General features: G+C 41.0%; 1 protein-coding gene across 29 annotated transcripts in view; it reads left to right on the top strand.

Moving 5' to 3' along the window:
* EIF4G3 (eukaryotic translation initiation factor 4 gamma 3) overlaps nt 1-3,358 on the top strand; it is a 314,094-nt gene extending 310,736 nt beyond the window's left edge. For all 29 annotated transcript variants that reach the window (XM_078452254.2, XM_078452266.2, XM_060626696.3 and 26 more), the window contains one exon: nt 2,381-3,358. In XM_078452254.2, the coding sequence (XP_078308380.2) occupies nt 2,381-2,562 (182 nt within the window). In that variant the 3' untranslated portion in view covers nt 2,563-3,358. The remainder of the gene's footprint in view (nt 1-2,380) is intronic.
* The last annotated feature ends 14,747 nt before the right edge of the window (nt 3,359-18,105 follow it).

Below are 18,105 nucleotides of genomic sequence, written 5' to 3' on the forward strand. Positions count from 1 at the left end.
TGGCTACCCCGTTAGACAAGGCAGGTCTAGAGCATCTCGGTGTTAGCATACATGCATTACAGTCTTTCACCTTCTTTGACACAGGTCTTAGTAATGAAAAAGGATGATATTTCTTCAGAATCCTCAGACACCCAACAAAGACATTAAGGTGTTCTGGACTAGTTTGCACTTTAGGGTTATGATTCTTTGCTAACCAGACACGTGAGGTAACCTGAACCACCAAGTCTTAGTGATACTGGTAAAGTAACTGAAATATATTAAATCTTTTTTTTTTTTTTTTAAGTTTATTTATTTTGAGAGAGAGAAAGAGAGCACAGGGAAAATGCAGAGAGAGAATCCCAGGCAGGTTCTACTCAATGCAGAACCCGATGTGGGGCTTGATGTCATGAACTGTGAGATCGTGACCTGAGCCAAAATCAAGAGTTGGATGCTTAACAGACTGAGCCACCCAGGAGCCCCTGAATTGTATTAAATCTTGAAAATTAAGTTGACACTTGTGAAAGTATAGTAGTACAGGGCAGTTTTAGAGGTGACATTGAAGTAATTCTTTGGCACTTCCTAAGGTTGGGTTTGTTTTTGAGGCTTTCCTTCTTTCCTAGTGCTTATGACTCTCCCTGGGAGATGAAGGAAGAGATTGAAACAAATCATCCTCACACTGTAACTGAAGAGACATCATCTAAATCTGAATCAGAGAATTAACTGACTTTGTGTTCTCTTTCTCAAGACCTTGAAGGGTCATTTAACATCATGGCTTCCTTTTTCTGTTCTTACAGGATGAGGACTTGTTAACTTTTCAAGAGGTGAAATTGATGCTGTATGCTCAACCAAATTAAAGTATCTCCCATAATTATCAGCTTTAATCATCCCTGGAGAGATGCGTATTTCTAGATTCACCATTGTAGAATCCTGGCCACTTGTTTCTACTTCCCCATAGACCAACCAGAGTTAAGAGAATGAAAAGTAATTTCAGTATTAGCTTAATTAATAAAATTACAAAGATAAATCTAAAGAAAAATTTTAGCCTCATTCCAAGCCTAATATTTATTATCAATTATTTATGCCATTGCCTCCCTCCAGTAATATAAATGGAGGCTGATTTTAAATGAATTTAAGAGCCCGTAATGAAGGAATTAAAAATAAAGAATATATAAATCTGCCAATTTTCTCTTCTCTTTTTTTTAATTTTTTTTAACGTGTATTCATTTTTGAGAAACAGAAAACAGAGTGTGAGCTGGGGAGGGGCAGAGAGAGAGGGAGACAGAATCCAAAACAGGCTCCAGGCTCTGAGCTGTCAGCACAGAGCCCAATGTGGGGCTCGAACTCACTGACCGTGAGATCATGACCTGAGCCACAGTCGGATGCTTAACTGACTGAGCCACCCAGGCGCCCCACCTTTCTCTTTTTTTCTGAACAATGATATAAGCTAAGTTTCCGTTGTGGAAGCAAAACAGGATTACATTTGCCCAGATCGTCTGGGCATTGGAAACAATAGACTTGTTTCTCTGGATAAGATCCAGATGAGATAGTTTTTACCCATATTTTCCATACAAATTATTACTCTGTCAGTTTGAAAACAACATTAGAAGGGGAAAAGTGCCTTCTGCCTTTTCCTCCCCAAACTGTAAAAATTAATATATTTTTATTGTAAAATTTCAAACAGTGGAGAAATGTATAGAGAAGAGAGTAAAGTTACTTGTTACTCTTATATTTAATTTTTTTTTTAAGATTTTATTTTTTTTATTTTTATTATTTTATTTTTTAACATTTATTTATTTTTGAGACAAAGAGAGACAGAGCATGAACGGGGGAGGGGCAGAGAGAGAGGGAGACACAGAATCAGAAGCAGGCTCCGGGCTCTGGGCCATCAGCCCAGAGCCTGACGCAGGGCTCGAACTCACGGACCGCGAGATCGTGACCTGAGCTGAAGTCGGACGCTCAACCGACTGAGCCACCCAGGCGCCCCAAGATTTTATTTTTAAGTAATCTCTATGCCCAATTTGGGGCTCGAACTTACATCCCTGAGATGAGGAGTTGCATGCTGTACTGACTGAGCCAGCCGGGTGCCCTTGTATTTAATTTTTATAGTATATAGTTTGAGAACTATGTAATATCAAACACCTCAGCATTATCAGAAAATAGTTCTAATTGAACAAAATAATAACAGTAAAAATAATTTAGATTGCTTAAATCTTTTTTCCTGTTCTTTAAACAAGTTGTTTTGCTATTACACTATCAGGAGGGAGTATGATGAATTGTCATTGGGTGCTAGGGGTATTAATGTGCATTCATTCATTCATTCATTCATCCCTTGGAAATACAGTAATTTACTTCACAACTATAGCGCCTCCAACACTGATGGTATATTCTTACTTCCTTGCAGATTTGCTACGGATGTTTTTTGATTGCCTATATGATGAGGAGGTGATCTCCGAGGATGCCTTCTACAAGTGGGAAAGCAGCAAGGACCCTGCAGAGCAGAATGGGAAGGGTGTAGCTCTGAAATCTGTCACTGCGTTCTTCACGTGGCTGCGGGAAGCAGAAGAGGAGTCTGAGGATAACTAAAGCTTCAAATACACAAAACGAAACAAAAGAAACAATTTAAGTATTTTTTTAAAAAGTTTCACGTCTTCGCCAATCACAGTGCAGCAAGGCCAATTCTCGCAGAAATCCCCACGTGTGCACGAGTGGGAGAGGGGAAAGAGAAAAAAGGTGATCATGGAGGAAAAAGGTACTGGAAAAAAGTAAACTTCAAACCTGAGGGCGGGAGCACTAAAACCAAAATACATGTATTATTTATAGAAAATATTTTCTGTTTTAATCTTTTCTTTTTAAACAAGGACTCATACTTTAAAAAAACACATCTGTTTAGCAAAAAAAAAAAAAAAAAAAGTTGAGAACTTTTAATTTATTTTAAGGACTGCAAATGCCAGTGTAATTTTTTAATTTGCAGTTTCTGTAAACAACTTGTATAATAGAAAAGCAGAGAAATAAATTTCCCTCCCCTTCAAATGCACCTCACGTTTGTTTTAAAGCATAGTAGTTAGTCCAGATTTAAGAAGGTTTGGGGTGAACAAGGTAAGAAAGATTTTTTTTTTTTTTTTTTTTGGCATCAAATCTTTCTGCCTGCCTCTCAGCTTGCTTCAGAAAATTTTAAAAAAATCACCATAGTTATCAAAACATACATAACCTTGGAACAGAAGGAAATGCTGTGGACCAGAGAACTCCAAGAATTGTTTAAAAAATTTAAAAAAAAGTGCTACCCTGGGAAAAGTACTCTTAATACTTTTGAAATCTTTAGAGCAACTTTAAGGCTTGTAAATACATAGAACAAATATTTAAAAAAACAAAAAAACAAAAAGAAATTGACTCAATACTATTTCTTTTCACTTTCAAAATATAAAGAACAAAATAAAGACAAACATTGCAAGTTTAAAAGAAAGTAAAGTGACTTCTCCTTTTGACAGCTGCTGCATGTGTGCCCATCTCTGGGAGGTGCTATTTGTCGTCTAATCCAAATCACTCCTGAGGTTGTATGTGTGGATGCGTGCGTGCATGTGTGCGTGCGTGTGTGTGTATGTGTATCTACAGTGGGAAAAGGCAAGCTACTTTGTGGGTAAGGAGGGAACTTGTTCTTGGGCGGGAGAGCCCCTCTGGGAGGCCAGAGGAAGCTTCTTTGCAACATCAGCTAGAAATGCATTCAGGGTGGGAGCAAAGCGAGTCGAAGTAAGTGTTCCGCCGCTGTGTGTATTAGGAGCAGGGAAACTTAATTCACTTCGAAACTACCACTAATTTTAAATCATCAATTACCTCTGATGCTTAAGAAACCCAAAGATGTCTTCTAAAGAATGAAAGAAACCAAAGCTAAATTACGCTTTTTTAAAGTGGGCATGGGATTTCACACCAAACCAGTACCATGTGTGAAAATCACATTATTCCCAACTTCAGCTTCACTCAAGCCATTCTGGTGAGTATAAAACCAACTGTTTCTCCTACAGATACTGGAGCACTGTGTTTTTTTGTTTGCTTTTTCTTCTTTTATGAAGTTACAGTCTGTACAGATGGTTTTCCATTTCAATTATTTGTAGGCCATCACCCTACAAAATGTATTTATGAAGAAAGCCAGGGCTGCTCCCAAATAAACAGTCTTTGTATTTTGTATCTGAATAACCAAAGAGTTCTTCTGGCTTCCATCTCCGAAGAAATATCCACATTAAGAGACTTGGCAAGACTTGAGAAGCACAAAAACAAAATTTTCCGTAGCAATAAAATGTTTTTCTTCAGAGTGTAGTTGAACACAATACAGGATCCTGCTACATGAGCCCACAGGCCCTGTCCTATAGTGGTGGAAAGCTATTCTAGAAAAACTAAGTCCTGGAAATCTTGTGACAAACATGTGACAGCATCTGTCATTTAAAAAATGGGGCCTGAAAAGTTGTTTCAGAGTCTGGCTGTGGGTTCTGCCTGGGATCTCTCAGCTGGAAGAAGTAACCTGATTCTATGATACACTGAATTTTAACAGCTGCCAGAATGAAAATGCAGAGGATTCTGATCCAGGAGTCCCCTGAGAGATGTAGGTTTTTAGGTGTTGGCAACACTCACAAGGGGATGCAGGGGGTAGTTTGGAGAAAGCAGGGTGGTGGCCGCCTCTTGGAAATCAGTGACTGATATTTGCAGGGCTCTGGCCTTCAGGTCATAGTGAGGGCCTATTCATCAATATTTTATTTATTTATTTATTTTTTAATTATTTTAGAGAGCGTATTTGTGCAAGTGGGGGAGAGGGGCGGGGGGAGAGAGACAGAGAGAGAGAGAGAGAGAGAGAGAGAGAGAGAATCTCAAGCATGCTGAGTGTGGAGCCCTATGTGGGGCTCGATCCCACGACCCTGAGATCCTGACCTGAGCTCAAATTGAGTCAGACGCTCAACTGACTCAGCCCCCAGGGGCTTCCTCCCTTTTTAAATCTATTTGTATTTTTAAATTTTTTATCATCGGTATTTTAGATGTGGACAAGTTTCAGGAATGGAGGAAAGATAATACTATTTTTGAAAAAAAATTCAAGCATTGAAAATGTTTTGTATAATAACAACTGATGTTTGAAGTCTCACCTATAACATGAAGTGTGATGAAGACTGAAGAGGCTACAGAATGACCTTTGGGTATCTTACTGCTTTACACACAGAATTTTACATAGGGGTAGAAGGGTTATTAGCTGATGGTAAAATATGAACAAAGTGGGATTAATTGATCCCTGCTAACATCAACTGAACTGCCAAGTATCATCATGATTCTGACCCTCTTCAGGTCTTCTTACTGGAAAGCAGCATTTCATGGTTTTTGGTTTGAAAGGTGATGTGGCCAGCAATGACCTGCTTTCACTCCTTCAAGTCACAAAAACTCTTTTACCCATTTTAACTCTGAGAACAGGTTCATTAATTTAGGTTTAGTTCATTAGTTCAGGTGTTTTATGCCTGCCAGCAAAAGAACATGATGTTAGTTTTCAAAAAAAACTCATTTTAGACTCTCCCGTAGATGAACAAGCCAGTTCACAGCTGCATCATGAACTTGGCTCATTCAACAAATATTTCCTGAGCACCTACTGTGTGCTAAGTGCAGAGGATTCAACAGTAAATAAAACCGTCTCTGCTCTCATGGAGCTCATATTCTTCATGAAGAAAGAGAACTAGAGGGGTCCCTGGGTGGCTCAGTAGGTTAAGCGTCCAACTTCGGCTCAGGTCATGATCTCACGGTTCGTGGGTTTGAGCCCCGCGTCAAGCACTATGCTGACAGCTCAGAGCCTGGAGCCTGCTTTGGATTCTGTGTCTCCTCTTTCTGTCCCTCTCCTGCTCACACTCTGTCTCTCTCTCTCTCAAAAATAAACATTTAAAAAAGAGAGCTTGAGGTTTATACATGCTACATAAACATCCTATTCTACTAAGAAATGTCTACCCCTCATTACCCTGACAGACCTTTGGTTAGTTTTGTCTTATTTTCATATTTCAAAATTCATTCTAGATGAGTTCTGAATTAAATTCAAAAAAATTTTATCTGTTCTAGAGCCACTCTCCAAGGTGTCATTATTCTGGGGGTTTTGACTTATCTTTTTGTTTCAAATGGCTCCATTCATATCAAAAGGAGTCTAAGGTAGAAGATATATAGCCTTAGGCTCTTGGGTCTAATTCTGTGTTTCCATTACTCAGATTTTGTTCTCTTAAAAAAAAAATGTGTAGGGATTCATATTTTCAATTCTGACCGTTCCTTGGCACTCATGAACTCCTATATTCCATTTTGTGGAGAGAAACATTCTGCATTCCTTTTTTTTTTTTTTTTTTTTTTTGCTTTCTTTGTGTTGCTTTTTCTTATTGAGACATAATTCACATAACTACAAATTCACCCTTTTAGAGTGTAACGTTTCGTGGTTTTATTCTATCCACGGTTGTGCAACCATCACCATTATCTGGTTTCAGAGCATTTTCATCACGCCAAAAAGAAATCCCATAACCTTTAGCGGTCTCTCCTCATTTTCTACTCTCCCTCAGCCTTTGGGAACCACTAATCTACTTTTTGTTTCTGTGGATTTGCCTATTCTGGACATTTCGTGTAACTGAAATCCTGCATTTCGTTGCTTTTTGTTTTGCCCTCCAATCCAACATTCAGCAAATGACCAAACCTCGCAGGTGTTTGCAGTGTCAGGGACCTGAGTGCAGGAGTGAGACCCAGATTTTTCCCTGCCTTTTGATTTAACTTTCTGTTCGCTGTCACTCATTTTTGTATAATCAGCAGTATGTTTACAACCATCAGCTAATTCTGAATAAGGTCGTGAGAATTAACTTTTGTCACCTTGTGGACTTGATATATATATGACCTCAGATGCTTGACATCCTAGCTCTGGCAACCAAGGGTCTGGTCTTCTTACCTTCTCATTTAGTCCTGCTTGAGTAGGTTTCTTGGGATTGAAGTTCCCGGGTGAAATAAAGGTGACTACAGTGTATGCTATAAAAGTTAAGATGTCACTTGACTTGAAATCTGAGGTTTTATGTGTCTTCTTCAATTGAGGCCCGTTTGCCTTAAATACCGTGTGACTATGAAACAGCTTGATGCGGTTTGCTTGTCAAGAGGACAAAATTGCTCAGTAAGGAATAAAAATGCCTTGAGACAGAACCTCTACCACCGGTTAATCCTAATTCATTAGTTTTACAGGAGATCACCTTCAGTCATCGTTAAGAGTCAAGAAGTTGAGTGATAGGTCTCCATATCCACTAGTAGTTTCGAGAGAGAGAGACCTGTGCCACCAGCTTCAAATTCAACATCTATCCCTCAGAGGGAAAAATGATAATCTATTGATGTTGGGACTACAAAAAAAGAAAAAATACATTTGTTTTATATTACCAAATCATGAAATGATTTACATATCAAAGAAATAAGCTACAGAGAGTCATATGCCAGTTGTTTTAAGTAAATGTTTTATTTTGAAATAATTTTAGACTTAACGGAAAAGTTTCAAATTTATATAGAGTGTTCCATATACCCCTCACTCAGTTCCCCCAATTATTATTAGCATGTTATGCGACATGTCAAAACCAAGAAACCAGCATTGCTATTAACTAAATGTATGTTTGTTTGTTTGTTTGTTTGTTTGTTTCAAAGAAAGCTTTATGCCCAACATGGGGCTTGAATTCACAACCCAGAGATCAAGAGTTTCATGCTCTCCCAGGGTGCCCCAAACTCCAGACTTTGAGTTTTCTTAATGTCCTTTTACTACCACATTGCATTCAGTCCTCATGTACTCTTAGTGTCCTCTAGCCTTTGACAGTTTTTTAATCTTTCCTTTTTTGTCCTGACCTTCACAGTTCTGAGAAGTACTAGTGAGGTATTTTGCAGAATGCCCTTCAGTTTGGTTTTGTCTAGTGTGTTTCTCACAATTAAACTAAGAGTTACGGGTTTGGGGTCAAAATACCATATAAGTGAAGTGCCCTTCTCATCATACCAGGGTACATGATATCCATGACATAATTGGTGATGTTTAACCTTGACTACATGATTAAGGTGGTGAAGTTTCCTTTTCTCCCCTTCCTATTCTTGTCTATTTGGAAGATAATTCACTAAGTCAGTCCAGCCCACAATGCAGGGGTGGGGGGAGGTAGGAGGAGGGAATTATGCTCCACTCTTTCTTGGAGTGGGGAGTATCTACTTAAATTACTTGAAATCCTCCTGCAAGGAAGATTTGTCTATTCGTTTCTCTATTCAGTAGTGTGCGTGTGTGTGTGTGTACAGTGTGTGTGTACATATATCACTATAGACTCATGTATGTTTATACTTGAGTTGTAACCCGAAAGCACATGATTTTGTTGCCCCGATTGTACCAGCTTTGGCCTTGAAAGCTCTTTCAGGTTTGTTCCTATATCCCTATGACATTCCCTCAAACTTCTGTTTTTAGAGCACTTACTTTGTGACACTATAAGATGCTATGGGCATATCTTGTATTTTCCCTGACCTAGGCTTAGAAACAGCCATTTCTTCAAGGAGACTTGGTTTCCTTTAGGAAAGTGGTATTTAGAAACAAAGATCTGGCCACTGGGTGAGCTCATTACTCCTGGCGTATGTCTTCATCTAGGTCTGCCACCATTTTAAATTCCTTTTTTTACTGAAGATCTTGCCAGGTGAGTAAGCCACTTTCACAGGGACACTATGACTTTTAGAAAATATTGTGGGTTTTTTTTATATAACTCTGGTTTCCAAAAGACTCACTGTATGGGTATTCCAATCATTCTTTTGCTCATTCTGCATAAGAAGAAAAAGATTGGAACGATCCCCTTTTTTTTCTTTCCCCATTATAGCTATTTGTTTTAGCTTGCCCTTAGCTACCAAGCAATATTCAGTTTACTAAGGTGCCATACAGTGCAGCATTAAGATGCCACCTGGATTAACTAACTAGTTAAATAATGGAAATTATTAAATAACCAGATATAACTGACTATAGAAGTACTGCATATCAACACTTGTGAGATGCTGCAGAGCAAATAGTATCTTGAGGTAAATGTAAAGTCTCAAAAGCATTTATTAGGACACATCAAAGAGTTAAACTGAGCCATCAGAGGAACCGCCTGGGGAAAAGAAATGTTAGCAAGCGGCTATCAGGAGTTCCTACAGGAAGAAGTTGTATGCTGTAGTAGGGAAGAGGTCTTGACTGGGATTGGGAGATTTATGGTCTAATGCTGATGCTGTTTTAGTCATTTGTCCACTCGAACTCATAGGGACTTCCCTATCCTCCCTAGAAAGGGTTCATTCGTGCCAACCATGTGAGTACATCCAGAATCACTTACACTGTTTACCAAGTTTAACAAAGAAGTTAGTCTTGATAATAGGATATTAGTCTTTTAAATGAAATTAAGAATATCAATATTTTCTAAACAAATCATCATCCCGCAGTTGAACTTGTGCTACCAGTAATTTCCTTTCTGATTCTTCTGACTTATTTACCTCTTGATAAGTCTAGGTCTTCTGGCCTGAAGTCCTAGGAAACTGCCTTTGCCAAAGCTCAAATAGCTGTCCTGCCGTAACTGCTTCCTAGAACATAGAAGAATGGTGCTCAGCATTGCTGCATGTTGAATTCACCTGAAGAGTTTTTAAAAATACAAATCCTGAGACCTCACCCCACACCACTTATTTCAGAATCTCCAAGGATAAGACGGCATCTTTTTTTTTTTTTTTTTTTTTTTTTTTTTAAACGTTCCCTCAGTGATCCTAGTATGAGGCAGGATTGAGACCACTGTGGAAAGATTTACCCGGTTTACCTAGCAGCATAGAGACCAATATATATTTTTAGATACTTAAAAATTATTTTTAACTGCAGGTGTTGGGCACACAAATATAAATGGCACATGTTCTGAGAACATAGTTTTATGAGAGCATATAATGAGGACTCTCTGTAAACAGAGATTTGAGAATGCTTCCCACAGGAAGAGAATTTTAAACAAATCTAAAGAATTAAGTAAGAGGTGGTCAAGTAGGGATCGTGAGTGCAAAGACGGGCAGGGGGGTGCATGGTATATTTGATGAACAAAGAGCGGCAGAATATAGGGACAGTTCATTTGCACGTGCAAACATGGAATTTAAACATGCCCTATCACAAATTAATCCAGACAAATCCCTTCTAGACAAACGGGTGAAAAGAACTTTTTGAAACTTGCGGTCTACTCTCAATTTAGTAGAATTCACTAGAGACCAACTTTAGTTGGTACTTGTTACAAAAAAAAAAAGTTCTCAAGGAAAGGAATCATTTCCAGCCCCCAGATTGAGCCACACCCTGGATGTGAGTAATTCCACGGTGTTTGCAGTGAACAGTTACATTTCCCAGATGAGAGTCCTGCAAAGTAGGGGCCACAGAATAACAGCATTCAGGAGCCCTTATGAGCTCATTAGAAAGGCAGAGTCAGGGGCGCCTGGGTGGCGCAGTCGGTTAAGCGTCCGACTCCAGCCAGGTCACGATCTCGCGGTCCGTGAGTTCGAGCCCCGCGTCGGGCTCTGGGCTGATGGCTCGGAGCCTGGAGCCTGTTTCGGATTCTGTGTCTCCCTCTCTCTCTGCCCCTGTCTCCCTCTCTCTCTGCCCCTCCCCCGTTCATGCTCTGTCTCTCTCTGTCCCAAAAATAAATAAAAAACGTTGGAAAAAAAAAAAAAAAAGGCAGATTCAGGGGCACCTGGGTGGCTCAGTTGATTAAGCATCCAACCTCAGCTCGTGGGTTCAAGCCCCGCGTCGGGCTCTGTGCTGCCAGCTCAGACCCTGGAGCCTGCTTTGGATTCTGTGTCTCCTTCTCTCTCTGCCCCTCCTCTGCTCATGCTCTCTCAAAAAAAAAAGTAAACTTTTTTTTTTTTTTTAAATGAAGATTCAGAGGTGCCTGGTTGGCTCAGAGGCTTATGGGACTCTTGATCTCCGGGTTGTGAGTTGGAGCCCCATGCTGGGTGTTGAGATTGCTTAAATAAATAAGCTTAAGAAAACAACTGCAGATTCATGGACTCCACCCTACTAAGTCAGAACTGATTAAGTGGAAAGAGCCCAAGAAACTAACTCTTCAGCTGATTCTTAGGCACACTGAAGTTTGAGAACCACTGCCTAGGGGTACTTCACATCCCTGTCAGTTTAGAAAGCTCTTCACCAAAAGCTAACTAAAAACAAGCACTTCTTAAAACATTTAGACTTTTTTTTTTTTTTAATTTTTTTTTCAACGTTTTTTATTTATTTTTGGGACAGAGAGAGACAGAGCATGAACGGGGGAGGGGCACAGAGAGAGGGAGACACAGAATCGGAAACAGGCTCCAGGCTCCGAGCCATCAGCCCAGAGCCTGACGCGGGGCTCGAACTCACGGTCCGCGAGATCGTGACCTGGCTGGAGTCGGACGCTTAACCGACTGCGCCACCCAGGCGCCCCAAAACATTTAGACTTTTATTTGTTCATTTGAAATACAAAAACAATTAGCCCTTCTTACATCACAGTATCAATGAGCTAATACATGCTACAACACTTGGAAAGCTGTAATTCGTTACGCATTACAGAGTATCCTCTAATTCAATCCCTTCACCAGCCTTATGACATATATGAGGCGGTACAGCTTCCTTTCAACAGGTAGGGAACTAAGTGTCGCGGAAGTCAGGTACCTAGCAAGTCAGGACTGAGGTTTTGCACTTGGTTTTCTGGGAGGCAGTTACTTCCAAAAAATATGCTTGCTCTTCACCAGAAGGCTTTACTCCACACTGGGGAAGGATGGTATAGTGGATGTGCTCTGGAGCATTGGAATTGAAAGAATAGGGGTTTTAATACAACTCTGCCTGAGTTGTTTAAACTTTATTCATTTGTAAAATAAGGATCACACTATCCACCTCATAGGGTTGTTGAGAGGATTAACAAAAAGATAAATCAGAATTCCAGCATTCTGCATGGAATACCTATGGCATGTCTGCCTGTTTTCTACCACATTCTATAACTTTAGTGGTATTCACCCTCATATAATTAAACTGTACTATCTTCAGAACCATAGGAGATTGTGGTTCATCTATCCGCGTTTCTTTCAATACTCTTTGTACAGTTCAGATTTTTTTTCATTGTTTTGTTTTCCTTAGCATACACTATGAAGTCTCATAAGAGGATAAGCAGAGGCTTATCCATCCTCTGCTAACAAACCTGAGGAGTAAAAGCTGCTTTTCCTGGGATTTTATAAGGCATTGTAACAAGGACTAATGGTTAGTGTCCTTTGCAAGTTATACATTGCCCTACCTAGAATGAAAGGAAAACTTGACTAGTTTCTGCTACCCAACCACAATAAACTCCTAAAAATACCGGGTACTTAAAAGTGCATACCCTGGGGCGCCTGGGTGGCTCAGTCGGTTAAGCGGCCGTGGCTCAGGTCATGATCTCGCGGTCGGTGAGTTCGAGCCTCGCGTCGGGCTCTGTGCTGACAGCTCAGAGCCTGGAGCCTGTTTCAGATTCTGTGTCTCCCTCTCTCTGACCCTTCCCTGTTCATGCTCTGTCTCTCCCCGTCTCAAAAATAAATGAAACGTTAAAAAAATAAAAAAAATAAAAAAGTGCATACCCTGCCACATCCAATTCTGGCCATGTTCCTAATGTAGGAGATGCTACCTACTTTGGATACAGACACAACTATACCAAACAGGCTTGCCCATTGATTAGATATGTATTCAGTTTTTTCTTAAGTATCATAGACTCAACCAAGTAGAATGTAAGCAGAAACGCAAAGTTATGTTAAGTTTGAATATCATCATGTAGGGCCTTTTGGGTCAAAATGTTTTATCTGTTGGAAAGAGCAGGGGCATCACTGATAAATCAGAATAGGAGTCTTAAAAGTTGAACTTACAACCTTGAGTCTTGATACGTATGGTTCTCAAGAACTATGGTACTCTTTCCAAACTTTGGGTTGAAACTTTTACAGACTTGCTGCAAGTACTTTAAGAGTACTTGGGGCGCCCGGGTGGCTCAGTCGGTTGAGCGTCCGACTTCAGCTCAGGTCATGATCTCATGGTTTGTGGGTTCGAGCCCCGCGTCGGGCTGTGTTCTGACAGCTCAGAGCCTGGAGCCTGTTTCAGATTCTGTGTCTCCCTCTCTCTGACCCTCCCCCGTTCATGCTCTGTTTCTCTCTGTCTCAAAAATAAATTAATTAATTTTAAAAAGTTAAAAAAAAAAGAATACTTAAAGCTAATATTTTTTGTTTTCCCCCTTTTTTAAGAAGATCCCATTCCCTTATTGCCATGCAGTTGCACTGTGTTTTATAAAAGGGAAGGATCCTTTCTATTGCCATCTTTTTGGAACTTCATTTTTTTTTTTTAAACAAATGGATCCAACTTAATTCTGAAATTTAAAAAATTCTGTTTTTGATTCATGTTTTCCTTTCAATTACTGGGTTTTACTGGGGAAAAAAAAATCTTCCCATTTAAAGAAACGTTCTCAGGGTCACCTGGCTGGCTCAGTTGGTAGAGCATGTGACTCTTGAGTTCGATCAAGCCCCATGTTGGGCATAGAGCTTATTAAAAAACAACAAAAAAAGAAACTTTCTCAAACTACCCCATAATCACAAAGAAAAGATATCTTATGGTAACAAAGTTTTGCTGGAACTTTCCTGGCTTAAAAACTGAAAATTCTGGGGCGCCTGGATGGCTCAGTCGATTGAGCATCCGACTCTTGATTTGGGCTCAGGTCATGGTCCCAGGATCATGGGGTCGAGCCCCACACTGGGCTCCCCACTGAGCGTGGAGCCTGCAAAAATAAATGAATAAATAAAAGAACCTGAAAATCCTGCCTTCCACTAACCCTCAACCACCCCCTATTATTAGGTGAACCAGTACAGTTGGTCACCACTGGTGTCACTGATCTGACCCTTAGCTATCTCTGGCTACCATCACAGGCCTGGTTGCCTTGCAGGCACCTTAACTCCAAGTAAGTTAAAGCCACAAAGGAGTGGAGGGAGAAGCATAGTACTCTTGACTTCAGATTATACAGTCAAAACAAAATTGGATATGTTTTGTTTTGTAGTAAGTCTGGCAAATGGAGTGTCTTTAGTCCGTCTTAAATGCAGTTGTATTACCTCTGGTTTTTAAAAGATGAGAAGACAGTTCAACACATAACAATTTCCAGAACCTGACATGAAAACAAGCTTGAAAGTAAATCTTGTTTTCCTTAGAGATGGTAGGACTAAGTACCTTCCTTACCCTGGTTCTAGATTCTATTCCCCACTGAAGGATTCCTGTAAAAACATACCCATATGTCTTTGTTGCTTTAGGGACAGAATTGTAACTCCATCCAATATGTCAGATACTTCAAACTAAAGGATAACTTGTTTAAAAGCCTTATCCTCAAAATAGTAAACTCAACACAGTTTTCAGACCCCCTCAAGTAGCTAGAAATGTTGACTCCAGTTGAACAAAGGGCAAATGACATCTAGCATTTCTCAAACTTAATGATGAAATCAATGGTTGGCGACCAGCATTTAAAAAAATAATAACTAGAACATGTGAGGGTAAATGTTATTTTCTAAACCTATTTGGTTTATTTATAACTGGTTCATGATCTTTTATCCAAAACCATCGGCACCAGACATGTTTTAAATTCAGAATTTCTCTGAGTTTAGAAAAAAGCTTTACAGTTCAATGACTACTAGGCTGAATAAAATTACTGCCACCAGTGAGGAAAGGAAAGTGCAACATTCGCAGAGGAGGATCCAGGGTGATTGTTTATCTCTAAACCAGGGTCATGGCCTCAGGTAACCGCAAACAATAAGAAAACCATGGTGAGGGAGTTGGAAGAATTATAGGAAATCTTTTCATCAACCTCCATTTTTTGCCTAATAGTGCAAATTGTTAATTCTCTTGCCATCTCTTTCCAAGCTGCAACTAAATTGAGAGCCATTTCCAGAAAGTCTTTCTGGCTGGAAACCAGAAAAGTCAAGTGACTCCCAAACCTGCCTGGACCATACATTGTTAAGGGATCCAAGCACTAGCCTAGCTTTTGGTTACTTTTGCAAGAAATTGTAGTTCCTCAGCCTTGATTTGTGGGAAGAACAGAGATCAGCCTTGCTGGGAACAGAAACCTCTCCCCACCAGGCAATAAAGAATTATTCCTTATTAACACAAGTTGGAATATGAGTAAAATAGGTAGATGGAACTTTCAATGTTCACTCCCATGACTGTAATATCCTAGCTCTGTCCTGGGCCACTCCTGACATCTGCAATTGCTTCAACTTCCTCTCCCCTTATGCCCAAATCTCCAGAGCCGCACATTTTGCTTTTTTATATAAAACAAGACATTTTAGCCTAACAGACTTAAGTATCACTTAGCTTAAAATTTGAGGGACAGCAAAAAAACTATCTATTGCACTGACCACAGACTGTCTGCAAATCTTGTTGTATGCTAAAGTTTCAAAGGGAATTGGCTTCTGAAAAAGTGGATGTTTTGTTGGAAACTAGAGATGATACAGTTGCATTGTGGGGACGTAGCACTTGCTTTTCTAGTTCACAAAACCCTATGTTTCTGAGATTCTCAAGTCATTCCTGTAACCTAGGTGTCCCTGGGCATAATTGTTAAGTCATCACAGACTGCAGCACATTTATTACTTCTCTCTGCTAGAAATTCCTCTTCTAATCAAGCTCTCAGAGCTCTTACTCTTCTGATCCCTGACTGTGGAAGGGAAAGCTTTAGATTTTCAAGTTTAGAGATGAAAAACAGTGAGTTCTCTATCAGTTTGAGGCTTGTATGTTAGCTCTCCTTGGTATTAACCCTTTACAAGTGCTAGAGAAGAGAGTGAAGCTTTAGCCAAAGGAATGAATCTCTGAATGGTGGAACTTCGGTGCAAGAGATGACTGTGAGTCCGGTGGGGGGGGAGGGGGCGGGGGGAGGGGAGGGTTCCAATGTTCTGACAGTAACCTCCATACACCCTGCAGGAGCTGACCTGCCCCTAAACTCCCTAAGGTGTGTGTTTCTTCCAGTGCAAGCCAAACAGCCTTAACAGCTTAAGTAAATACTAAAAAATTCATCACATAACTCTGCTTAACAAACACAACTGCGGGGCACTTGGGTGGCTCAGTTGGTTGAGCTTCTGACTTAGGTTCAGGTCATGAGCTCATGGTTCATGAGTTTAAGCCCCGTATCAGGCTCGCTGCTGTCAGTGCGGGGCCAAGTTCAGATCCTCCGTCTCCCTCTCTCTCTGCCCCTCCCCTGCTCACACTTGCTCATGCTCTCTCAAAAATAAATCTTAAAAAAAACCCAAAAAACAAAAAACACCACCCTGAATACTGTTTTTACTAGTATAGCTCAAAGAAAGCCAAGTGAGGGGCGCCTGGGTGGCTCAGTCAGTTAGGCATCCGGCTTCGGCTCAGGTCACGATCTCCCGGTCCATGAGTTCAAGCCCCGCGTCGGGCTCTGTGCTGACCTCAGAGCCTGGAGCCTGTTTCAGATTCTGGGTCTCCCTCTCTCTCTCTCTCTGCCCCTCCCCTGTTCATGCTCTGTCTCTCTCTGTCTCAAAAATAAATAAACGTTAAAAGAAAGGCACGTGAGATAAGCTATAAAACCATACCCCCATCGAGTCTTAACTCAGATGCAGCTAAGTATAAAAACCAAAACTAGCCAGATGTTACATTTAGCAGATGTAAAATGCCTAAACTGATATACATGTACAGTAAACAATTTAAAGTCCCTTTGTAAGTCGAAAACTTAAAACTTCAGACTTCAGCAAGAGGTAGCCCTAGTGCATGGTTTGTGTGTCACCCTTGAGGAAGACTTTTGAGGTTTTCCCTCCTTGGATATACATGTTGTAAACAACAGAATAAGGAGTGTGTTGGGGGGGGGGGTGTTTTAAGCAAAAATCTGTGGAGGAGGAGAAACCTAGTACCTAGTTTGCTCTTAATTGGGTCCGCTTCTCGCATGAGATAGGGCTAAAGACAGTTTAAGGGAAAAGAACAAAGGTAAGATGTTTTATGAACACCTAGAAATAGAATAGCGTCCTTAAAGGGGGAGACAAAGGATAGGAATGTTGATAAGAACAGAGGAATTGAGCAGGACAAAGGGATGGCACAACTGAAACCCCTTGTGAACAGGTTGAATGCAACAACAGAGCACTGGTAGTACCATTAGTAAGGAGTCTATGACGGTGGCTGTTCAATTTGATACAGCTCATTTTGCAACGGATGGAGTGAGTGGATGGCTACCACTGGGAAAGCTGGTAGATAGTTAAAATGCTGATTACACAGCCTGAGCACTGGGCTAGCGTACTTAAATGGTTTCATAATAAATTTTTAGAATGATTAGCATTTGAGTATTGGCCACATTGCTGTGAGCCTCGGGGTAATTTTAGTGTTTATTATTTCCCTATATTCGTTACCCGCCACACCTCTACCCCACCACAAAACACCGCCTTTAAATACATCGACTTTGAAAAGTTACATTTTCAACAGTATGTACATTGCCTAAGTACGCTGATACCCGAGCAATATGACAATTCAAGGGAATTCCCTTTTTTTCTGATCCCAGGGTTTACTTTTTGAGAACTCTTCTTTCCTATGTATGTAGAGGCCAAGGAAGACCGATTCGCAGATTAGAAAAGCAACTTTTCCAGTTCTTTTCCTGAGTCACTACTCAGCCCTGTAATGTCTGCATACTTAATAGGAACGAATGTGAGGTACCGGATTTTCCGCTATCCGGTTGTCCACTTCTGTCCACGGTCTTCAGAGAAGGGTAGTTCTCGCGCTGTGGCTAAAATGACAGCGGGAGAAGCCAACCCGACTAAAGGTAGACGGATCTCCAAGGAGGAGACCCGCTAAAGACCAGGGACCGAACCAGAGAGTAGCGAAAGGGCAGGCAGTGAAAAGAGTGCTCTTCCGAGGAAAACGAAAGCGAACCCAAGCTAACGGGAGCCACCAGGCAGTGCCCGGCGGAAGCGTGGGCGGACACACAGCACCCTCCCCGGCGTCCTCCCGTCCCGGAGCGCCCTCTCGCGTTCTCGCGCGCCCGGCCAGGGAGGCACGCCGCGCGCACTCCCTCAGCTCCCGTGGGCTGGGGGCGCGGGCGCGCGCGGGGGCGGGGCCGGCGCGGGAGTGCGCGTGCGCGTGCGCGC

This window comes from Panthera onca, chromosome C1 (assembly GCF_046562875.1).
Source record: "Panthera onca isolate mPanOnc1 chromosome C1, mPanOnc1 haplotype 2, whole genome shotgun sequence".
Taxonomy (NCBI): Eukaryota; Metazoa; Chordata; class Mammalia; order Carnivora; family Felidae; genus Panthera; species Panthera onca.